Here is a 25,738-nt window from a genome sequence, read left to right on the forward strand (position 1 = left end):
GAGATGCTATGTGTACACACACACACACACACACACACACACAACTAAGGCTTTCCAATAGAAGGTCCCTAAGTTAGTTGCTCACACTTCAGTGAGCATGATACAGGCACTTGAAAGTTTATGAAATGGGTGCTATAATATCTGTGGACTTAGGTATCTTATTTTGGGGAGCTACTTACTGCATTCAATTTTTTGCCAAGGGAGTTTCACTTAGGAGAAAAGCAGTTTTTTTATGGGGCTTCTTAAAGGTATATCAGATTACAGCCTCTTCAGAAAGCCACTACAGAAGCTATATGTGAGGATGATTGAAATCACTTGTAATACTGTCTAAACCAATAATGCTCTTGGAGTTTGTTCTTTTTAAGATGAAAAGATGCATCAAGAAGGAAAGATGCTGCTATTTATAATGATACCATGGCAATTGAGTGACAGATTAGCCTGCAAACAACCTTTATTCACTGTTGTGACTATCAGCGAGAAGGAGGGGGAAATTAGCCACTTGACCTAGCGCTATGAGATGTAACAGAGGCCTTGAAATGTGCATATTTGTTGTCAATTCAATATAGCTCTCTATACTAAATAGCTCACGGAGTTGTGACTCACCTCTGGGCTTCTGCAAGTGTAGGAAAATATAAAGAAAAGGGTTTTTTCCCTCTAAGGCCTTTTTACCAGGTGTTCCTGATTTCTCTTCCATAATTAATAAGCCCGATTATTCAGTAATGCTTATACCTTATTCAACGCTGAATAATAGATATAAGTCCCGTGAGATTTCCCGTGTGCCACTGGCTATGGAAGGGCACTTTTGAGTTAGCCCCCAGGAGGTGTTCCGGCAGCTAAACTCAGCATCAGCAACATCTGTAAGTTTACGAAAACAAGAAAACAAAAGTCGCATTCACGTTAGCTGGTAGAATTTTTGAGTATTAAGTTAGAAACCAGTGAATGAATTTTTTAACCAAAAACATTGGGCAAATGACATCGAGATGTATAAGATATTCTGGTGCATAGACTACCAGTAACCGACCCAAGAGTAAGTAGAGAATAGCTTCCTATTCATGGGGAGTCACTGGGTTTCTAAACCAGTTCCAGATCGTGTTCCTTGGAGGTTTTAGAAGTGAAATGTTTATTTTCTCAGGAAGAGTTAGTTATTCCATGCGCCAAGGACAACTCCTTTACTGCTGTGGATTATCCACTGTGACTTTGACAAGGACATTAAACTGGCCTTCTGTCACGAAGCAGGAGATCACGCCAGTTTCGTGGAGTAGTTGTAGTTGGTTTTCCTTTGTAGGAATTGCGTAGAAAAAAATAATAATTTGAGCTAAGTAATGGGACAGTTTTAGAATCTAGCTTCTAGGCATTTTCAGAACCCATGCTGTAATCCCTCTCATCACAAATGGCATGTAATCCATATGTCTGTTGTACTTTTTTTTATATTGCTTCTTACTCGTCTCTGTATCTGCTTAGAGAGTCAGGAAAAGAATTCCTGTTTACTATCTTTTTAAGAAAATATTGAAGTCCACACAACGGAACTATTAGAACTTCAAACCAGTACGGACACTAGATAGAAACCAGTTAATAATTCCATAATCTGAGACTTAGAGATGAATGCGAACTGTACTTTACTGAACGCTAAGCATCTTTGATCTGCAGTTTGAAAAAAACTCCTACCTTGAGGTCATTGTTTAACAGGAATAATTTGCAAAGTTTGTAGCCAAAAGTAAGTTTCAGTGTTGAAAAGTTTGTTCTAGTATAGGCCAGAAGTCCCAGAGGTGGGAATTACTCCCGTGTTTGAGTAAAAGGTTTGATGACTGATTTCCGAGGAGAGACCTGAGCATGCCACTAAAATCTGTGAGGATCAGTGGGCAGGTCTCTAATCAAAGGCATAATGAAAAAGGTGAAAAGGGGCTTGAAAACAAAATTCAAACACTAATAATAAGAAAAAATGGAAGAGAATTATTCGATTAATTAAAGTCCATACAGACCTTGTTTCAGGAGTAATGTTATAACTCTGGAATGTTTATATTTTCCAGAAAATGGATCATAGGTGCTCCTTTTTGAGCTCTTTTTACAAAAATTCTTTTCTTCCTCCCGGTGCTGCTCAGTCATCTGACCCTTTCCCACTGTCTTAATGAAAATCTTTATTTGTCTTTCATCACATGAAGCTTTTGCTCGTCCCTTAAGGTTTTCTTAGGGAGTTAATAGGATTATTTCATATGGCTTATGCGGCATGGGTAGACATTGACTTTAAGGAATAAATAATATTATTAACTTTACCAGTAAATTATATTAGCCATGCTAGCTAATGTGTGAAGAGAGAAGTTCACCTAGAGTGAGTGAGGTTTCAATGGACAAATGTATGTTTTTCTCAAAGTTTTGGAGTAGGATTTGGGGGTAGGGAGTGAGAAGAGAAAGTTAACCCCGTTTTCACAAAGATCAATTTTAAAAAGGAAGAGAGAACTGTCGCTCGTTCTCTAAAAAGTACAGATGTGAAATTTAGAGAAATTACTACTGTGAAGGCTGGAGCCATGAGCAGAATCTTGGCCAGCAAAGTTTATGTCCATTTGGTTCTGGAACTTAGAGTTATTTAAATAGTGACAAGAATGTGCAGTACTAGCAAAGTCTGGAAGATGTTGTCTGTTGACTTTAAAGCCAGAATATGGAGTTTCTGCCATTTACAGGTTTCCATAAATTTCTTAGGTTTTACGGGGAAGAGAACAACAAACAGGTTCATGACCACTGAGCAGCAGCAAAAGGTGAGGTGCAGAGTGAGGATCTTTTCTCTCCACGCTGGCAGCCATGACACCGGAAGTCATGCTGTTGTCATTCCCGCGTCCTTCTGGACAGTCTCCTTCTCGAGGAGCTTCTCTAAAAGAATTCTTGCTACTTCTTGAAATTACTACCCTAAATCTGTAAGTCGGAATTAATCTCACCAGGTATCTGGTCTTTTAAAGGAAGCAAAGGGATATTTTGTTCATCACCTGTCTCCTTGGCAAAGCCTCCTGCCATCACAGGTGGGTGCTTGGGCACAGTGCCATCCCGCCACACAGAGCACCCATGCAGCCCGCTAGGTAGTATCACCTCCTGCCGTAAGTGGGGGTTCTGCGGAGGGAGGCTGTCTAACTAACATCATGGTGAAGCAGGCACACGTGCTTTTGAATTCCGTCTCTACCATTTAATAGCTGTGCGATACGGGGCTTAGAAAGTCTATTTAATTTGTCTAAGTCCCAATAATGGGGTAATAGTGCTACTTCATAGCACTGTCGTGAGAATTAAATAAGATCGATTTAAAACACTTCTATCACCCATAAACATTGCGTAAGCCCGCAGTCCCTATGAACTGTTTTTATTGTTTCTCTAGACTATAAGAAAGGCTTGGGACTGTGTACGTCTTCACTTGTGTACCCTGAGCATCTAGCACAGTGTCTAGCTCGTTGCTTGTAATAATTTCTTTGTTACCTGAACAAAGAATTGGAGATGCTGATACTTGAATATTTAAACCAACAGCACAGGAAGACTTCAGTCATTCAAATTCATTAAAATCGATTTATTTTAATTTAGCAGTTATTGATCTACTGTATAAAGCATCTTTTTAGATGATAGCTCACTGTGAAATCTTATTTTGTAAAAGTTGAATAGATCAGAAAGAATACGATTATGTAAAAGATTTAATAGAATGTGTGTGTGTGGTGTGTGTATTTAAAGAAGCTAGCATTTAAAAAATTCATTATTCTGAAAAAGTGGTTGAAAAGTTCTTTGTAAAAAGCATAGTGTAGGAATTAAGATGAGTTTTAAAGTGGATTTGGAATACACTGTGAACTACTCTGAATTCTTTGTGAAGAAACCCACATGTTATAGGAATTAAAAATGTAATTATGACTAATAATATGACTTACCAAACTATGATAATCGAGGTAGCAACGATAGAGCATTCTAAACAACTTATTTTGGTCTGTCGCTCTGATGTCGTGGTTTCTATTTCCCCATCATTTTATTGAAGAGAATACATCATTCATCCTTTGATAAAATAAATGGGCTTCACCCTGGTCTGCAGTAAACAGATCCTGCTCTGTTCTGGCCGAGCTGTCATTCCGTGCTTGCCTTTTTACAGTATGGTTAAAAAGCAGGACCCTAGACACACAGGACCTTTTTGCTCCGTCTTCAGCCATGTGGCCTGCATATGCCAGAGCCTTGAAGTTTGGAAAAAAAAAAATTGGAGTTTGTGCAAGACTGCTAGCTTTTGCTAATTTCTGAGTAACAATACTTTGATCTGTGAGTCTGGAAGGGAAAAAGGAAAACATTTTAGACATAGTACAGCACTTTTAAAAGCCACATGAAAAAGTTCTTTGTTGCTTTAGCATCTATGCAGATGGACAATTTCCTTGCTTTACAAAGTTCATGTACCGAGCATTTTCGCACGGGAACTTTAAAAAGTACTGTTGCGTGGTATGTTTTTTGAAAGGTACCAGTACATTAAAATTAACAGAAGGAAGAAAACACGGATGGATGGTCTCTTCCAAAGTTCATTTTTGAGAGAAGATTTTCTGTTTTAAGAATGGAATAAATATCTCAAAGCTTTTTCATGCACAAAATACTTATATTTCAGCCTCAACGTGATTTAAAATGCCATTCCATTGTGCTTGAGGATTTGCCAGTGGGTGGCTTTCTGGCTAAGAGCACGCTCTCCCGAGGTTGTCACAGCACTGCTTGTACAGCCTGTGACCTTGCTGGGTGTTAGGTGTCTCAGCCTCACCAGCAGGCTGTGCTGTGTCAGCTAAAGCAAGAGCTGACTGGTTCTCTTTCTAATTCCCTGCTCTGTTGGGCGACCTTTTCTTTATATACAGAAGAGAAAGGTAAAACACTAAAATGTACTGGGCACCAATTATCACGCAATGGATCACGTTTGGCATCACGGACGTTGTTGAATCTCCATAACAAGCCTGTGACGTGCATATCATCACGTCTGTTCCCCAGAGGAGGGAACAGGCTCAGGGCATTGAATTTCCCCTAGCGTCACGATCACAATCCTGGCAGTGGAAGGCCAGGATTCAGACTCCAAAGCCCACGACGTCATATTAATTTCAGTACTGCTTTTTCGTACTCTTATGAGATTGTGTTATTTGTTCAGTTGAACCGTCTGTGTTAAATACTCCTGTCCGTGTGGTATTATACTGACTAATGTGTAATACTCAGTGTTTAAATAATAATGATGTGTAATTTGAACACAGCTGATCCGTGTTTTCTTTCATCTTCAATAGAAAATAGTTCATTCCATTATGAGCAGAGTATATAAAAAATGACAGTCCCTAGACGCATCGTCAGGAGGTGCAAAAAAAAATATTCTCTGGAATAACGAAAATCTGAGATAAGATCTAAACCAAATAGCATTTTAAATCATCAGCTCTTCATTTTTTTTTTCATATAAAACTAGGATAAGAAAGAAGAGTAAATGACATAAGAAGTAGCACATGTCAGCTTTTATTTAACTGTGTGTCGTGAACATTCTATGTAGACTCATTTAATTTGCACAAGCCTTTTGTGTATATTAGAAGAAAGAAGTACTTCCCCTGTCATATCCCATTTGGTGTCCTTGATTCGACAGGATGAGTAACTGGCTCTAGAGGCTATTGCCTCCAATTCTTTTCTGTGCAATTAAAGTACGGAAAAGTGTTAGTACCTTTTCTTTGCAATTAAAATATAGAAAAGTGTTAGTGCTGCATGCTGCAGAGAATTCTTTCCTAATTGACCTTCTGCTATAGACCACACTTCCAAATACGTCACTTACTACTAATAATAAGAATAATAATAATTGCTGTATATTGGAGGAACTGTGTGCCAGGAATTCTGCTTGATAATTTATAAACTTTGTTGGTATTTCTCACTAAATTTAAGAGACAGTATTATTTTCCCCTTTATACAGATGAAGAAACTGAGGACACACATCTTGTAAATAGCATGAGGATTCAAACCCCGGTTGTCTGACTCCAAGACTGTGTTCTTGCTCCGTTAATGAGCAGCCTAGACTCTTACCACTGCCTAAACTCAAGTGAAAAATCTTTCTTTGAGCCCCCTAGGGGCCTTGAAAGGCAAATCTGAGCCAAGAGTTTATTTGTATTTTATCAATGTAGTTTTTTTTTTAAATTCAGTTTTCTACATGCTTTTAAAGTCCGACAATTTCTATTGTAATGAAAGAATTTGCATGTCAGAGAAGTAACGAAGAAATCTAGAATAGGAATTCTTATGCTAATTTCGAGGCCTTCATTGCAAGTGGATTCTGGTATTTCTATCTATATTTTTTCCATCAATGTTTTATTAATTTATAGGCTTTTATTACCAATAGATACGTTCAGACGTGTTTGCTATGTTAGAGTATACATTACTTTGGTAATTATATATTTTATGCTTAAAAAACATGTTGTATAGTGATCTAAATTTCACAGATGACTTTCACACTTAGTTATCATAATCTGGTAAGGCTGAGGGGCAAGGTGCTGTTATACCATTTAGTATGTGAGTAAATGAGGCTCCACTCACCTGGCTAAAGAGTGAAAGACCAGACACGTAAGACGTGGACAGACAGTTCATTTAAAAATGTAGAAATGGCCCTCAGACATATTAAAAAATGTCCACACATAATTAGAGAAATGCAAATTAAAACTATCAAGATATAATTTCTCATCTATCAGAATAATAAAAACTTTTAAATAGGACAACATGTTTTAAAAGTTAGTGAGACTGCAGGAAAGCCAGTGTTTTCTATATTGCCAGAGGAAATGCAAATTGGTATAACCCATCTGGAGGGGAAATACCTAAGAATCTACACATGTACTTACCTTCTGACCCAACAAGTCCACTTCTAGGAATCTGTGCTGAAGGTACAGCTCCCACCACGTAGAAGTATCTCTGTGTATGGGTTAGTAATGCATGTAGATCTGTCCACTGAGAGATCCTAGACGCAGTGGCAAACTCGTCATAATGAGCACACACAGCACTCAGATCTTGGTTTCTACGCACCATATCCCAATAAAAAGAGTTAAGTCGGAGAAGTAGTTGATTTCAGAGCTAGAGCTGGCTAAATGCAAGCTGAGCTTGGAATGTCTCGGGTGCCATAAAGTAGGGAAATGCTCAAAAAAGGACAAAAACTTGTTGAAAGAACGCTGAGTGCTAACCTTAAGCTGCTTCTAAGTGCCAAAACTGGGACATTTTTATCAATACGATAAGCAATAATGGTATTGGGCTTTTATTCCTTACAATAAAGTAAACATCCTTGAATCCGTACTGATGTAAAAATCAAATAAATAGGAAGGAAGGGATGGATGGCTCTTCCTTGTAGAAGAGTTCCAATTAATGTAGACAGAAAAGCAGTAATAGAAAGCCATCATTCGATAATGCCACATAATTTGCAAACAAGATCCATCGATGGGTGCTAAAATTAATAGGCAAAATTTTGAGGAAGAAGAAGACATTTACGTAGTCGTGGGGCTGTAGTTAATCTGAAGGCTCGACCTGGGAATTTGACCAAGCAGCTTGGAGGAGCTGCTTCCAAGATGGCTCCTGCATGCCTGTTGGCCCGAGGCCTCATCGCCTCTCCAGAAAGCTGCTGGAGGGCGCTCACGACAAGGAGGTTGCCTTCCTCTGAAGTGAGTGAACCAAGGGGCGAACAAAAAGGAAGCCACGGTGCCTTTCGTAACTTGCTTTCAGAAATCACACCCTGCTTCTGCTGCTTCTGTTTATAAGAAGTGTTTAAAGCACCACGCTGGGAGAGGGCATCTCTAGCCAGTAGCCCGAGAATCCCTTTCCTCCCTGAGAGTCAGCACTTCGCCTTCCATGGCACGCTCCCAGTGCTCCTGCTTCTGGTTTCTCTCGCACCTTGCTCCAGAGCTAGTCTTGGGCAGGGTTACTGTGCCAGGACCCCCACTCCTTCCTTACCTGAGTCTTCTGTTAACCCCTCCTGCTCTCTGCAACGAATTGTCCAGAACCTATCTGTGAACCCACCTTTCTTTATACAAGCCTCTCTGGCAGCAATCAATGATCATGTTCTAATACAGTTAGCGTTTGTCCTGTCTGTCTTCATGTATCTTCTGTCCTATTCGTATCTCTATCCCCAGGGCCTATCATGGAGCCTAAAAGGTCCTCAATGGGTAAATGGCTTTTCTTTTGAAATGTAAATACACTTAAGAACCTCCTAATTTAGCTTTCTGGGCCTTCCTCTTTCCTAAACTGAAGAAGGATAAGAGGGAAGCCATCTGCTTCAACCTATTACCTATCTTCACAAGCAGAACTCTGGGAAACTTTTCAAAGATGATGTACTTGCTTCAGGGAGCAAAGAGTTAGCAAGGCTGCTGAGGACCGGTCTGTGACAGTGAGGGCAAATAGCCCCACCCAGTGAAGGCCAGGACCCGACAGGAGAGCTGGGCACACAGTGGACAGGAGGGGATGACCTCAGCACTTGGAAGTGTCTCTACTGCCTCCGTTGGCCAGAGGCCACCTTCAATACTATGTACCTTGGCTCCTCACTGGGACTTGGGGTTCCCTTTGCTTCCTCCCGCTGCAGCCATGGGCAGTGTTATCGACCCCCACATTCTCCTGGCTCCCGAGACCCTGGCCCAGCCAAGGCCTGATACCCCTCCCCCTGATCTTTCTGCCCAGGGGAGGCGAGACACAGAAGGTCGTGACACAGGGCAGCACGAGGCTTGCTTCGGCTGACCTGCCAAAGCAAGGTTTGTCCAGCGTTTTTCCCTGTGGAGAAAAACAAAACTAAATAATTGACCTACAACAAACTTTATTCTTAAAAGTATTAGAATTTTTATGTGGGAAGGAAATTTCATACTATTCCATTTCCAGTTATCTCATTTTACAGTCTAAGAAATCACGGTCCAGGTGCGTTGTTTGTCCACAGTCACGTTTCCTGACGCAGAGACATAATCTCACTCTCAGAGTGAAATCTACAACACTTCTTCTTCCAGACCAGAAATTTTGAATTATTCTAGTATCACGTTTTAAAATTTACATTTCACGTCATATCGGTGCATAATTATCGGAATTATAGTACTTTTCTTTCTGATCAGATTTAGGTCGATCGCGAGAACTGCAGTATGTGTACGTGGATAACAACTTTCACCTGAAAGGCCTGCCATCCTACCTGTACAATAAGGTCATCGGCTGCAGCGGGTAAGGTGCACTCACACTTTATCCGACAGCTCATCTCTTCCTCTCTCTCTGTTTCTATTGCATTATTTGCTCCTGCTCTAACTTAGATGGAGACAGTTTCCGGGGCCTCGTTCAGTTTTGTCTTTGGCCTGAATGTGCTAAACCAGATACCTTCAAAAGCTAGGAATATTGGGCAAGCAGTTAATTTAGAGTGTTGTACTTCGAGTTCAGTTAGGAAGCTGTGAGTTCAGCCAATACATTATCATTTTCCAGTCAAAAGAGAAACGAATCCATGCGCATATTATTATAAACTTAGTACCAGTCACAGAAACCGGCGAGATGGGCATTATTAATTTAAAAGCTTTTCTTTCTCCGCAGTGACGATTTTACTACAGTATCTAGAACTTTACCATTTGGAAATGTTTAGCACTCCACATTTGAACTAGTCCCTCCATGCAGATCAAGATTCTAGCAGGCAAAGCAGATGTCTCAGTAAATGGGAAATGACAGACTTATTTTCAGAGCAGCAATCATCTTTCCTTCTCAGTCGGGCTTTTAAAAGGACGGCCTCAGCTCCCCCTGCTACAACAGGGGAACAGAACCCTCTTAACATGACTCCCGGAGTGGTACGGGGTTAATACAGGACACAGCTCAGCTCCCAGAACCTGCTTTTGACTGGCCTCACCTTCGTCACTTAGAATACCTTCGAGGCTACTTAGCCAGCATATTCGACTCTCTCCCCATAATCCCCAACACTCTGCATAAACTAGCTCGGAAAAGGGATGACAATAAGCTTGTACATAGAGGACAGCCATTCCCCTGCTGGCATGGCTCCAGGGGGTGGGCACCGAGCAGTGATTCCTCCAGAGAGAGCCCTCCGAGGGACAGTGGCCTTCCCTTAGGAAAAATTATACAGTTGTTATCTTGAAAGAGCCCTAAATGAGTTCAGTGCCTACGTAGGGTGATGAAATACAAGCCCATCGATGTGTTCCAGAACCTTCTGGGAAGCAGAGATAATAAAATGTGTGAGGAGATTTTTTAGCGCAGTGATTTTTCTACAGCTGTGACAGCTGTGATACCACTCAGTCATTAATCCTAATGAGTTCTCCAAGGGTCCATAATGCAGCCTAATTCTTCCAAGCGGTGAGTAAAATGCTCTCAATCACCAGGATACGTGGCATGATGCAAGCCAGCTCCAAGGCACAGGCAGCTTTTCCCACACCAAACAGCCTTCAGAGACGGCTGAAATGTGATTTAGCCTCCATCTAACTTAAGATAAAGAGCCGTCTCCTTTGGCGTTTAAATATGGATGTTGTTGACTGCCAGTGAGTTCTGTTCGCTCTGAGTAGAAAGGTATTTTTTAATCCTCGACTTGGTATCCGGTAGCAGAGGGACTGAATTTTCTGAGAACTCCAGATCTTTGGAAAAATAAATAGGAGGGCAAAATATGCAAGTTTTTAGTTTGTAGTCTATATTTTTTTATTATTATTAACATCTTCCTTTGGTAATTGTAGTAAGAAAATAAATAAAATTGTTAAAAGGAGAGTATCAAATAGTTTTTGAGTATTAGTAGTTTTTAGGAGTGTAGGCAGCCCACTTCCAAACGCACTGTGATCCACAGGCATTTTTAATATGTTGGTTTAACTTAGAATGAGTTTCTCATAGAAGCAGTTCTGGTGGTTGTCTTCCCAGAGAGCCCATTAAAAGCCAACATAACCCGTTTTACAACCCTGAAGTTATACTCAGTTATACAATATTTTGTGGCAAAACATATTCAGAACGCCAATACATGGTGACTGCTAACGGCTCGGCAATGGAATCAAGATGCCCCGCCCCCCTTCTTTTATCTCTGTTGAATATGCAAAGGGATTCCCCCTTCAAGTCAAAAGGGGGCTCTGGGAAAAGAAGAGGTAAAGCATAGAACAAGGTTCTGAGATACATCTAATATAAAAAGCAAAGGGGTATTCGTGGCCTAGAAAATTCTGAACAAGGAAATTGGTTCACTCGTTCATTCAGTGGACAAGTTTGGTCACCATGCTAGACAGTGGCCATACGGTGATGAGCGAAACAATTCAGTACCTGCCTTTGTGGACCTTATAATCTAGCCAGGGATCCAAACGAACAACTCGGTGATAATTTTCTTTCGGGAGATGATATTGAAGCTGAGAACCGAGGATCAGGCACGCGTGGTTCTCCACTGCTGGCGCATGTCGCGTCTAGCCCAGAGGCAGGCCTGGAATGTGAGAACACAGTAGCTTCCACGGTACCGTGGTCCGTGAAACAATTGCATTGCCCCTTTCGGGTTAAGAGTCTAAGAGACGAGAGCAGCAACAGAAGAAAACGAACACGGCTTTAGGGACCTGTGGCATAATACGAAAAGATCTGATGTATGTATAATTCGCATCTCAGAAGGAGAATAGAGAATAGAGTATAAAACACATAAACAGGTATTAAAAATAGCAAATATCAAATATTGCACAGTTTCAAGGAATCTCAAAAGTCTCACGAAATTATATTTGATGTTCATGGAAATACAAAGTTAGCACCTCGTCATATGTCCATTTATTTGTCAAATAATCATTAAGCGTTACCTAGCAAGTCAACACTGTGCTAAAAATTGTGGAAAAGACAAAAATAATTTAGATGTTTATCCTAATACATACAAAAATAAATACCCTAAGAGAGGTAGAGTGATGGAAATTTAGAGCATGGGACTATCTTTTATGACGTAGCCTTGTAGTCACACACTGTCATTTCTGTTATAGCCTATTGATTACACAGGTCAACCCAATGCATTGTGGGAGGAGTCGACCTAAGGGAGTGAATATTGGGAGGAGAGGCTCCTGGGAGCGATCTCGGAGGCCGATTCTCACAGTTCCCTTATAGCCACCGCTCTTTACTAGCCTCGTGGAAAAGTAGGATTTTTATTTTGGGTTTCTCTTATTATTACTATAGGTGTAAATGTCTTCAGTTCTTCTAGATTTTACCCAGAAGGAAAAGCCCCTCCCATGTTAGAATTGTAGAGAGTGGTAATTGGCACATTTGCGTACCCAGGAGAACCTAATGATAAAAGTGATCTTATACCAGACTGATTTTTCCAGTTGTCTGATTCTATAAGGAGAAAAAAAAAAAACCAAACCACCACTTTTTCTTATATAAATAAGCAATTATAGCTGCATTTGGGTACACATTAGTTAAATGGTTTGTTAATATAACCACTCAAGGTATCAGAATTGTTTATATGAGAAATGCATTCCGAGTTAAACTAGTGGACTGAAAAATATTCTTTAGATCGCAGTCCATTTTTACGCAGGGGCAGTCTGCACATGTAAAACAAGCGATAGCACATAGCAAATGTCCATGGAGCAGGCACGAAGCAGCCCAGCTACAGACAGAAAATCAAAAGACAGAGTTTGCAATTAGAGGCCGATGAAGCGATTAATTACTTATAAAAACAAAAATATTAACATTCCTTTTAAGCTTAGAGGAATGTAACAGAATCCAGAGTCTCCACAATATAACTTTTACAATGTCCAGAATACTACCCAAAATTCATAGCGTCTGAAGAATACAGAGAATGTGACCTGTTCTCGAAGGGAATGACAGTCAGCAGAAACCAACTTGGGATGAGCCAAAATGCTGGAATCGACAGACGTGGATTTTAAGACAACTCGTTCTCAGCGAAGTAAAGAAAAGTAAGTTTGCAATGAATGGAAAGACCAGAAAAATCGAAACTATAAAAAAGAGACAAGAGGAAGTTCTAAAGTTGAAGAATAGAATATCTGAAATCTAAACTTCCCTCGATGGGCTTAACCGCAGAGTGGGGATAGCAGAGGAAAAGGCATAGGAACTGTAGGGAGATCAATAGAAATATTTCAGTCTGAGGAACGTGAGACAAGAGATCAAAATAAAAAACGAACACAGCATCGGGGACCTGCCAGATAATATAAAAAAGACTGATATATGTATCCTAGAAGAAGAATAGAGAATGGACCAACAACAACAAGAAAACATTTGAAGAAATCATGTCTGAAAATTTCCCAGATATGATGAAAGACGTAAACTTACATTTTCAAGAAGCCAGCAGATCTCAAGCAGTATAAATTAACCAAGAAAATCCTGCTTAGGCAAAGCTGCTGAAAACCAAAGACAAAAAAAAAATATACCGAAAACAGCCAGAGCAAAATGACAAATGATATACAAAGGAGTAAGTCAAAAGACTGTTACCCTTCTCAGCAGAAATTTCGAAGGCAAGAAAACAGTGGAACATTTTAAAGTGCTAAAGAAAAAAAAAAAACAGTCCACCCAACAACCAGTAAAAATACCTTTCAAGAATGAAAGCGAAGTAAATGGATTCTCAGATGGAATAAAACTAGCCTTAAAGGAGTCTCTGCCAAGATGGCAGTCGGACTGTCTCCAGCCCCAGGCTTATTCTTTCTGGGTGGCATAGTTCTTTCCTGTCCATGGCCACTTCTCCCCTTGCCTCTCCCTGTTATTTTAGGCTGAAAAAAAAAAAAACTTTTTTTTTTTTGCTAAAAACAAGGGTAAATCTGGTAGCAGTTTCCATAATAATGAGCATGCGGCTGACTGTACTTTCTGAAGGATAAAAGATAGTCATTTGGATGCTTTTGGTACGAGAATTTAAACTACTTTTAACACCTTGTTGGGTAGAATGGTAAGTGTGAAAATAGATATGAATGAATTTGCTAAATCACATACGTAATCTCAGTGGCAGAATAATGGCACTATTCATTTAGCTTGTTTGGGGTTAAATGTTGAATGGCAGCTCTGAAAACATTAAGTTGAAAGAACATTGTATGATAATCGCATGTTATCTATACAACCAAGTAAAACATGCTAATGTAACAGATTAACTCACAGGTTCAAATGTACAGTCTATTTGCAACCACCTCAGCATTTAATCTAAAAATGATAAAAACTATTGAGTTAGAAATCAAAGATACCAAGGCTTAATAATTGCCACTTAATAATTATTTCAGTTCAGGGTCAACTGAAGCATGTCACGTGACTTCCATCCTTCCTTCCCGGCCATTCATTTCGTGATTATTTCTTATCGAGACGAGTGACCCTGGCTTTCAAGGCAGATACCTTTCCAGCCTTCTCTCCCGCTTGCCGTTGTCTTCTGTGTCCCCACACTCTAGCCAGGGGGAGCATGCTTTACCCATGTGCCCGAGCACTCACAGAGCTGAACCCCTGTTCCGCCTCCTGGGGCATCCATGTGCCAATCTTAGCTTGTAACGTTAGATCCCTTCACAGCGACACTAGACTGGTGTTCGACCAAATATCTGGGCACCGTGGCCCAGCCAAGTTGTACAAAAATTTAACTGTCACACTACGTATTGTACTACAATATATACTACAATATATTATCAAAAGAATCATTTATACTACATTTAACTGTCACACTACGTATTGTAGTATATTATCAAAAGAATCATTTATTGTAATAATGAAAAGAAACCACAGCTATAGACATTCCTTAACCTTGACCGAGTACCAGGCAATGTGCTCACTGATCAATTCGCGTGATGCACATAATCCTCCCATCAACCCTTGTGACATCATCCCCGTTTTAGAAATGAAGAAACTGAAGCTAAGAGAGATGAAGTAAATGGTCCCAGGTCACAAAGCTGGGCGGTGGTAGAGCATCATCTGTTTCACTGTGCATACTCTGCGGGACACACACTGCCCCCGCTTGTCCCTGGTCTAGAGCTGCCTGTGCGTTTTTGAGCTCCTCTGCCAGCTCCTTGAGAGCGGAGATAGAAAACACCGTTCTCTCTCCTGCGTCTTTTCACGTAGTGAGAGTGGACGTTTAGTCTGACGAGGTCAAGGGAGGCTGGCCAGGGCCAGCAGAAGGGTCCCTAACTCACGTGACCGCCTCCCGTGCAGCCTGCGGCTCTTCTCTAAGTAAGCAGAGGAGGCTTTTAATAGACGGACAGTCAAATGGATCTCATTCGCTCTTTATAGCCAGTGGTGAAGAATAGAAATTTCTGCCCAGAGAATCGTCAGAGGGAAATTAGACCTTCCATAAGATGAGGATGCACATGTCGATGTGAGCCTTTTTCCTAATTTCAGTCAGATACCTGTCTTTAATTATTGGAGACAGGGAAAGCATTAGAAAAATCTGGTTTTCAGTTTTCTAAGCCTTTGTTACTCTACGTTATTAATTCTTGCGGTAGTGTTTGTGTAGAGTTCATCCACGATAGGGTTAAAAAGCAGCAGATGTCAAGGCAACATAACAGCATGAAGTAAATACTCACGAAGGACTCCTTTTACTCTACATATTTATTGTTTTATGGTTTTGCTCAGCATTCTCATACTACAGTGTGGCCATAAAGTTTGGAAACAAATTATTTTACCATAGCGACAGAACCAATAGGATGGGGTGAGGGGCAGAGAGGGAGAGAGAAATTGATTTGTTTTAAGGAATCGGCCCATATGATTGTGAGGGCTGGAGACCCAGGAAGGAGTTATGTGGCAGCTTGAGTCTGAAGGCAGCGTGGAGGCAGAATTCACTCTTCTTCGGGGACCTCAGTCTCTTTCTCTCAAGGCCTTCAACCGATTGGATGAGGCTCACTCACATTGTCGAGGATAATCAGCTTTATTCAGAGTCTGCTGATTTAAATCTTAATCTCATTTTTAAAAACTACCTTCACAGCAACATCTAGACTGGTGTTTGAGCAGATATCACGGTTCCGTGGCCCAGCCAAGTTGGTACAAAATGTAATCATCACACCGTGTATCGTGGCACATCATCAAAAGAATCATTTATTATATGTTTGCCTATATTTCCACTTAGTAGCACATGGCATAATGGCATTTTGGATACGATCCTCTCATCTTAATTTTCTCCATATTAGGAAAGAAATAATGATTATAAAGTAAAATTTAGATTCATTTTCTCATCTTCACAAATCGTTCATAAGGGTAATATCTTTTAACCCACAGAAATACTCATATGTTATCTTCTAGAATTTTTAAGGGTTTAGGTTTACATTTAGGTCTATGGTTTATTTTGAGTTAATTTTTGAATACGGTGCAAGGTATGGTTGAAGTTCCTTTTTGGTATGTGGATATACAGTTGTTCTGGCATCATCTGTTAAAAATACTGTCATTTTTCCGCTGTAGCCCCATTTTACCTTCGTTGAAAATTAGTTGTCCGTACATGTGTAAGTCTATTTATGTGTAAGTCTATTTATGGATACTCTGTCAGCTCCATTGATCTATCTGCCCATTTTTGCAGTAAATCTTAAAATCAGGTGGTGTTAGTCCTCCAAAGTTTTTTTCAAAATTGTTCGACTATTCTAATTGTTTTAGAATCAGATTTTCGATTTATATTAAAAAAAAACCTACTGTGATTTTGATTCCATTGAACTGTAGATCAATTTGAGAATTAACATTTTCATAATCTTGTCTTCCAATGTGCGATCACAAGAAATGTCTTCGTTTTTCAGCAATATTTTGTAGTTTTCAGTATAGAGATCTTAGATATCTTTTGTCTGATTTATTTCTAAGTGTTTCATATTTTTCAGACTATTGTATGTGGAATTTAAATTTTTTCAATTTCCAATTGATCGTTGCTCCCTATAGAAGTATAGATGTCTTACATATTGATCTTCTATCCTCCAAACTTGCTAAGCTCGCTTATTAGTTCCAATAGGTGTCTTATAGAACCTATCGAACTTTCTACATACACCTTCATGTCTTCTGAAAGTAAAGACAGTTTTACTTCTTCCTTTCAAATCTGGTTATCTTTTATTTCTTTTTCCTGCTGTATCGCACTGGCTAGAAGCTCCAGGACAGCGTTACGTAGAAGTAGTGAGAGCGCACAGGTATGTTTTGCTGAACTTAGCGGGAAAACCATCAACATTATATAACATTAATTGTTGTTTTTCATAGATATCTTGTATCAGATGAATAAATTCCCTTCTATTTCTGCTTTTCTGAGATTTTTTAAATTAGGAATGGGTGTCTAATTTCACTAGGTACTTTTTCTGCATCTATCGAACTGGTTATATGGTTTTAATATAGTGAATTACATTAATTTTCTAATGTTAATGCAATCTCGATTAGTAAGATAAACTTCATTTAGTCATAGTGACTTAATATATTGTTGAATTCAGTTTTCTAAAATTTTTTCTAGCTATGCTATGAGCGATACTGATTTTTGTTTCTCTTATAACACGTTTGTCTGGTTTTGGTATCAGGATGATGCTGGCTTCATAGAATCAGTTGGGACGTATTCCAGCCTTCTAACTACAAATTCAACTTTAATAAATACAGGCTGTTCACTTTATTTCTTGAGTGAGCTTTGGTAATTTTTGTCCTCGAAAGAATTTGTATTGGCATATAGTTGCTTATTACCTTTTTATTATCTGTAGGAACTGGAAAATGTCTCCTTTCTCATTCTGAATATTGGTAATTTGTCTTTCCTCTGATTAGTCTGGTTAGAAATTTATCAATTTTATTGATCTCAAAGATCCAGCTTTTCTTTTCATTGATTTTTCTCTACTAGCTTCCTGTTTTCTATATCACTAATATTCTTGATACTCTTTATTTATTTTCTTCTCTTTACATAGAGTTTAATTTGCTTATTTCTAGTTTCTTTAGGTGAGAGCTATGTATGTAACACATCCTTCTATGCAGTAATTATCATTATCATTATAATGACCTTTTCTGCCAGTTCTAACATCTCTCAGTTCTTGGTTTTAGTTGCATGACTTTTCTCCTCATTATAGGTCCTATTATCCTGCTTATTGGAAAACCTGGGAATTTTCGGTTGAATGCTAGACAGTGTGAATTTTTTCATGCCGAGTGCTGGACATTTTTGTTTTCGCATAACTAGTATTGATGTATGTCCTGGGACACAGTTGAGTTAATTGGAAACAGTTTGATCTTTTCAGATGGCTTTTAGAATTTGTTAGATGAGGATGGAATGGTGTTCGGTCTAGGGCTAATTATTCCCCACTGTCGAGATAAGACCCTCTGCGTGCTCTACTCAATGCCCCTTGAATTGTGAGCTTCAAATCTGACCGATAATAACAGGCACTATGTTCAACCCTGGGCGAGTGTTGGGTGCCGTTACCTTTAATCCTTTCATCTGGTTCTTTCTGCAGCCTCAGGTAGTGTCCTCACATGCATGTGCTGACCAGACTCATCTGAATACTCAAGGGGGACATCTCCAGAGTTCTCTCCTGTGCATCTCTCTGTCTGAAGTTCTTCGTCCCACAAATTCTAGCTGCTTTGGACTTCCTGAATTATTTGTTCCTTGTCCTCAATTTAAGGTGCCTACCAGGCTATGACTTAGTTCCACTTCTCTTCAGTCAGATCTTTGCTCAAATGTCACCTCCTCAGAAAGACTTCGATTATGCTACCTAAAGTAGTACAGCTCTCACACCCCTTTCATTCCGTCTTCTTATACATGCATCTCTTTATCGTCTGTCTCTCCTCACTATAATAAGCCCAATTCCGATCTTAACGTATGTACTTGACAGAATTGTATGCTCCCGTCTATCAAATAATACACACAAAATTGTTTGTAGTAGCCCCACACTGGAAACAGCCCAAACGTTTGTCAGTCACTTCAGAGCAGTGAAAATAAATAAACTATAGTACGTGCAGCAACATGGATGAATTCCAGAAATATAATGTTCAAAAAGGACCCAGACTCAGAATGCTTCACATTGATAAACAAGGCAAAACTAAACCATAATGTTAGAATTTGGCAATATTCCCTTTGGGATATGGGTTTGCCCGATAGGGGCTCCCAGAGTGGCCTTCTAAGGTTCTTTTTCTTGAACCGGGTGGTGAATCAGGTGAGTCCTAGGTCAGATATTGTCTCCTCTGATTCCCTGGACAGAGTCAGTCATGCTGTCCTCTCTGACCCAACATTAGAACAATTATTTTGTAAGTATTACATTTTTCAGGGGAAAGAGGGTCATCTTGTTTCGTTTTGTTTTGTTTTGTGTTGTGTTGTGTTGTTTTGTTTAATTTCAGTTATCTTGACTGACCGGCGTGTAGTAGGTGCTCTGGAGACATTTTCTGATGGATGGAATGAACAAATGAAGGAACTTCTTAACAAGCAAATAGCCAAGGGCTCTGCCTTCCAGTCCTGTGCCCTCTTCTTCGTCGCCTATTTCTAGCTAGGGTTAGAGAGATTATCCCATGTTATATCTGGGGAGCCCAGATTTGTTGGCACCTGTTTGTCATTAGAGAAGAAAAGTGTCAAGACTTTTAGGTAACCCAGAGGTCTCAGACAGGAGGTAGGATGAGATCAGACTCCTGAGTTTTGGCAGCCCTGGAGCTGAAGGAACAAGGACGCCTCTGCCTTCTAGTTTTGAGTGGCCGCAGGGAGTAGGGTGTGACTTGGCTTATTCACCGGGCTTTGCCAAGAATATTTTTGCCACAAGTTTATGAAAGGATCCAATAAAGTTATCTTCTGCCATTAAAAATCTATTTGCTTTGTACGGTTTTTTCCACACAAAAATTCTATTAAACCGAGGTACTAAAACTTAACAGAGTGTCCTTTTTCCCTTTTAATTTTGAAAATTTCAATAAACATAAACTTGGAGAGGGTAATAAAATGAGGATAAACAGAGCCTACAAAGCAAATCGTGTAGACTCTATGAAGGAAAGTTCCTTCAAAGTTTGTTCTTACTGGAAGTGACTGGGCCTCAGCGATGATTTAGCTGAATCCCAGCTGATGAATCTAGATTTCTGTGCCAGGTTTTATTAAGGAACGCAGGAGAGCGTCTGTTCACTTTGAAAAGAATTCTGGCAATTCAGCGGTGTCTTAAAATTTTAAACGTATATTTTGATTAACACATTTTTACTGGCACCATGTTCGTTTCCTCTTTGCTAACGCTAACATGAATGTGTGTCTTTCTGCAGCTGCGGTGCTCCCATCCAAGTTTCCGAGGTGAAGCTGCTTTCCTTTTCATCGGGGCACCTGACCGTTTTCCTCCCTGCCGAGGTGAAGGCCATCGGGACAGAGAGCGACCGCGTCCTGCCGCTGCAGGAACTGGCCATGAGGAGCCTGCATCACACCTGTCACAGTTCTCTGAACGGTACGGGGGCCTTTCTGTGCTTTTCTGCCTCTTTCTCACGGACTTTAGGAATTATGCCCATGCTGCCTATTTTGGTGTTTCTTGTTTTTATCACGATAAAATACACAGAACATAAAATTTACCATTCTTAAGTGCTCATGTCTTTTTTTTTTTTTTAAATAAAAGAAAAGGTTTAATCATTTATCAACACTGATCTATCTCTTCAGCACCCCCTATGGACAAAGAAGCATTTACTAAAATATGGCCTTCAGTCACAAAGGTCAGAGGTTAAAAGTTAAACTCTGCGGTTTAAATGAAGGAAGTTGGTGGAAGCGAGGATGGCAGAGGCACCCTCTTCACTAGGAAAAAATTTGCGAAGTCGGGTACCTCTTCCCAGGAGAGCACGGTTTTACCTTTCAGCCTCCTCACATCTGAGAAATTTATGCACCTAGAGGGGAAGAAGCATCAGGAGCCCCTGTTCACTGTTCTCACAGTGCTACCACAGCATGCCAGCCCCTGGCGGAAAGGGCTTGGCCATGTATGGATTTCATAGGTGTTGTGGAGTGGATATTTGATGTGTTTTAGCGAAGCTCTAGGCAATATTAATAAGAAAAACACATTTCAAGTGTTTTCAAAGCTTGAAATGTTTTACCTTTGTTTTTGTTTTTGTTTTTTTTAAAAAGTCCATTAAAAAAACATCTAACATTACCCTCACAGGAATGTCTAGTACAAAGTCATTTTTTAAAATGAAACTAAGTGCCCATCAACAGACGATTGGATAAAGGAGTTATAGTTCATATATACAATGGAATATTACACAGCCATTAAAAAAACGAAATCTCACCATTTGCAATGACATGAATGGACCTAGAGGTTATTATGCTGAGTGAAATAAGTCAGAGAAAGATAAATATCGTATGATTTCACTTATATGTGGAATCTAAGGAACAAAAAAATAATCCAAAAACAAGCTCACAAATATAGAAGATAGTCTGAGTATGGCGGAAGGCGGGGTGAGGTGGATTGGGGACTGGGAGAATGGGGTGAAGGGTTAAAGAAGTACCAGTTAGTAGTTGCTAGCTGGTCACGGGGATGGGGAGCACGGCAGAGGGAATGGCAATCAGCAGTAATGTAATGCCAAGGTGGAGAGCCAGAGGAGAGAAAGAGTAATATAAATGTCTAACCGATGCACTGTATATACTGGAAACTAATAATAAAATTAAATTAAAAAACTAAAATAAAACAGAAAATTATAATTATTTACTTATAAGTAAATCACTGTGTTCTAATGGTTATTGATAAGTCTGGACAGATATAAAAAGGGATAAGATAATTCGTATTTCCTTCCCAAAGACGAGTCAGTGACGTTTAGGCTTCACGTCATCTAACCATTTCCCTGTACTGCATTGTTACCGTCAGCAGCAAACCCAGTCTATATTTGAGCTCACGATCGCCAGGGCCCCTGTGTAGCCCAGACTAAGCTGCGGACGAGGCACCCTGTTTCGCTTAGACAGCCCGGGGGAGTGAGACAGGGGAAAGCTCGCTTTCACTGTTTCTCATTTTCTTTCATTGCTTTGTTTCCTCTCTCTGTTCTTTCCAGTAGATAAAGTTTAGCCTGATGGATCCTAAATGCCCAGTAGATTTAGCAAGAACTTAGCGGAAGTTCGTGTGGGTCTCCAGTCCCAGTTCCTCTTTATTCTCTGTCTGTCACAGACGTTTACAAACCCTTTCTGGGTAGATTCATGCCCTTTGCATCTTTGTTCTTAAAGAGTATTTGGTCTTATTCTTTCCTGGTCTCTACCTCAGGACAGCTTCTGGTTGCCCTTAGAGAAGTAGATTTAGGTTTTCTCTTAGTATTAAAAATGTAAAAAAATCTTTCATTTTTAAATAAGGTTACATTTTTATTTAATGCCTCTCAGCTAACAGAATTTTCAACATGCAGTACTTTCATTGAACTGACTTGGTACCAAAGAAAAATATTTAAAGAAACCCGGTTTAAAGAAATTGAATTTTTTTCATTCGTGCATGATTTTCTCTTGTGTTCCAGATTTGAACTTCCTGTCTCCGATCTCATTACCCAGAAGTCTCCTGGAGCTGCTGCACTGCCCCCTGGGGCACTGTCACCGGTGTAGCGAGCCCATGTTTACGATCGTCTACCCCAAGCTCTTCCCCTTGAGAGAGACGCCGATGGCAGGGCTGCACCAGGGGTAACCACGCCCGCGTGGGCACCAGGCTGCGCCTGGGGAGGACTGGCGGGGCAGGGAGGGCGGAGGACACGCCTGGGCCTCCTGCCATGTCAGCAGCTCCGCAGGGGCCCCGGGTCCTTCCTGAGCTACAGTGCGGTGAAACAAACGCGCATTTCCAGCGTCGTGGGGAAACTGGACTTCATCACTTTATGGTCGTATACAGAACAGTTTGATCGCATATGCTGTTTCGTAGCTCGTTCTTTGTAGGAGTGTTTTCCTGCTGCTCCCATAGTCTCAATAGTCTTTAGGCCATAAGGAACGTCCGCATCTATTCCATAATGGGACCTGTCCAGCCCTTCTGTTTAATCGGCGTTGCCGAACTGCGAGTGTGTGTGTTTCTGTTTTGAATTTCTAACCCTCCTGGACGGCGTTCCCCTGCCACTCTGTTTCCTGGCACGATGCCTTGAATTCGCTGAGAATGTTCACTGAGTGAAAAACCCCAGACTGGTAGTTTAAAAAAAGAATACCAGACAATTAAAAATAGGCCATCAAATGAAAAACCCCCATTAGCACAACCACAGCGTATAGATTTTCTAAATTTAAGATTTTCTAAGTTTCCGTTTTTCAAAGTTAAAAACAAAAATACAATAATGCCTCACTTATCCATCAAATGTGGTATTTCGGGTTAGTGAATCTTCCAGATAACTCGTTGACTCTATCCAACACGGAGAAGCGTTTCCTTTGTAATCATTTTTGTAGCAGGAGAGTGAGTGTAGGCAGGGTGCCGAACCCCTCTGAGCCTCGAAATGGGACAGAACAGCCTGCTCGGCGGGCCATCGTGAGACTTAGCAGATGAGGAGGGCAGACATCTAGCACACAGTGGGTGTTCAGCAGTGATAGTTACCTTCCATCTCTGTTCCCGCTCTAGCCCGAGACTGCGTGCATATTCTTCTTACCCTAAAAAACCCTATTTTGCTCTACTTCTTCCTGTTTTAACTTTCTATAGTGTTAATATTTCCTTGTTTACCGTGTCCGTCTGCAGAAGACCTCCTAACATCTGCTTGTCCTAATCCTAGGTGATCAGACCTCCAAATTGAGTAGAATTCCATTTAAATTAGAGTTAAAAGGACTGAGTCAGAGTCCGAGATTATTACCACACGAGTAAAATTAACTAATGAAATATTCACATCCGCTAGAAGCAGCAGCACATAGTGGTCAAGTGCACAGACCTCGATCATGACTCCTCCACAGGGATACCTTGGACAAGTTACTTGACTTCTCCGAGCTTCATCTTTTCATCAGTAAAATGAGCATAATAATAATATCTGTTTAATAAGGTCATTGTGAGGATTAAGTGAGATCATTCATGGAAAGAGCCCAGGATGGTACCTGGCATGTAATAAATACCAAGTAATTGTTAACTGTTATCTATTTCTGTAGCTCAAAGACTTTTTAAAATTTCTTTTGGGGGGAGGGGGTTGTTTTTAGGAAACGATCTTCATATTTGCAGTATATCACCATAGGACTATCGACTAATTCATTAAACTGTAGTAAAGTCCTAATGCATTGTTATTACATAATTTCTTATAGAAAATGTTTCCTTACTGAAAACATGAAAATGAAAACAATTCAGTATGGTCAGGACGCTGTTAGTAGCTGATAAAATTCTAAACACCTATTTAAAAAGACAAACTTTCCTTTTATCATGGTAATTCATTTGTGAAAGTTAAGTAGGGCCTTCAAATGAAGTCATCTTTGTGTTACCTTTATATGGAGTTTGGAGAGTTAGTGTTTGCATATTCCATTTACTGCTACTTATTTCTCAGCTACAGCCTAGAAATTCAGTGCAAATAATCTTATGTTGTTTCAGAGTGTAAATATAACAGTATTAGTTTAATAAAATGCATGTATCAAGTACATAGAACTTAGACAATGCCCTTTTGTTGAGCGAAGCCACAAGCGCTTGTATTTGTAGCAAAGATGAAATGCCAGGATAGAAACATGGCTTTCTGTGGTGAGTTAATGCTCGGGTCTGAAATTGACTTTGTGGCTTTCATTTGGTCCACCAGCCTTTGCTCCTTCCCATGTTGCTATGGAGATTGTATTAAAAGCATTGACTTCAGGTTCTACCATAGTCTTTAAAGGACTTTTTTTGGTAACTGAAAACCAAATACTTGAATCTCAGTAGCTTATTGCTGGAAATAAAATCAATAGTTTTATGTGATAAACTCTAAAAGGTCTTGATAATATTATTAAATTTTCTAATATATTTAGTTAAATTTGCATTGCTTGTCATAAAATAATACGTTGTATCAGCCAGTATCTAAATTAATGTGGACATCTGGCATTATTTTAAATGAACATATTGAATATTCTTTTAAAATACCAAGTCCCATACAAGTGTTAGTTCCAACCTAAATTTAATACAGAGTGAGTAAAAAGAAATTACAGTATTTTTGCATAAACAATAAGTACCCAAACCTTCAAATATCAACAGCAGAGAAGAATGGCTGGTATATTCATGACTTTTGATCCTTGTAGACATCACAGATTTTCATTCCCCAAACTTACTGTTCTTATATGAAAATGGAGAACATCAACTTAGGGGATTATTTGTTTAGTATGGCAACATGTCTCCGCCTTTTCCCACACATGTGTGGTTCTCACAGGTCCTTGCTTTCCCAGGGGGAAAATCAGGCTACCTAGGGTTTTTCAGGAGCGTTGTATTAGTCGGCTAGGATGGCCACAACAAAATAACCACAATGCTGGGTAACAAACAACAGAAGTTTCTTGTCTCAGAGCCCCGAAGCCTGGGAGTCTGAGATCCAGGTGTTGGCAGGGTCGGCTCCTTCCGAGGCTGTGAGGGCAGGACTCGTCCCAGGCCTCTCTCCTTGCCTTATAGATGGCCATCCTCCCCCCTCCCCTCTTCCCATCACCCTCCCTCCATGTACGCCTGTCTCTGTGTTGAAATCTCCCCTTTTTATAAGGACACCGGTGATACTGCATTAGGGCCTACCTGAACGACCTCACCCTAACTTAACAAAATACACCTGCAGTGATCCTGATTCCAAATAGGCCACTGTCATTTTGCCTCACGTGGCAGTGAATGTAAGTACATGCGTGTGCACACAAGCTCTCCAGCCTTTTCTTATAAGGGCACTAATCCCATCACGAAGGCCCCGTTCTCGTGACGCCACGTAAACCTCATCATCTCCCAAAGGCCTCGTCCCCAGATCCCATCACATCGGAGGGTAGCAAATCGAGGGGGCAGGGCACACAGTTCACTTCAAAGCAGTCACATTCTAAGGTACTGGACCTTAGGACTTCAATATATGAATTTGG

General features: G+C 40.2%; 1 protein-coding gene across 2 annotated transcripts in view; it reads left to right on the plus strand.

The window, feature by feature from the left end:
• Positions 1 to 25,738, plus strand: part of LRRC28 (leucine rich repeat containing 28) — a 75,576-nt gene that overhangs the window by 42,064 nt on the left and 7,774 nt on the right. For both annotated transcript variants that reach the window (XM_039844079.1, XM_039844080.1), the window contains 3 exons: positions 9,063 to 9,165; positions 20,056 to 20,231; positions 22,258 to 22,417. In XM_039844079.1, coding sequence (XP_039700013.1) covers positions 9,063 to 9,165; positions 20,056 to 20,231; positions 22,258 to 22,417 — 439 coding nt within the window. The remainder of the gene's footprint in view (positions 1 to 9,062; positions 9,166 to 20,055; positions 20,232 to 22,257; positions 22,418 to 25,738) is intronic.

This window comes from Pteropus medius, unplaced genomic scaffold (genome assembly GCF_902729225.1).
Source record: "Pteropus medius unplaced genomic scaffold, Ma_sr-lr_union100, whole genome shotgun sequence".
In the NCBI taxonomy this organism is placed as follows: Eukaryota; Metazoa; Chordata; class Mammalia; order Chiroptera; family Pteropodidae; genus Pteropus; species Pteropus medius.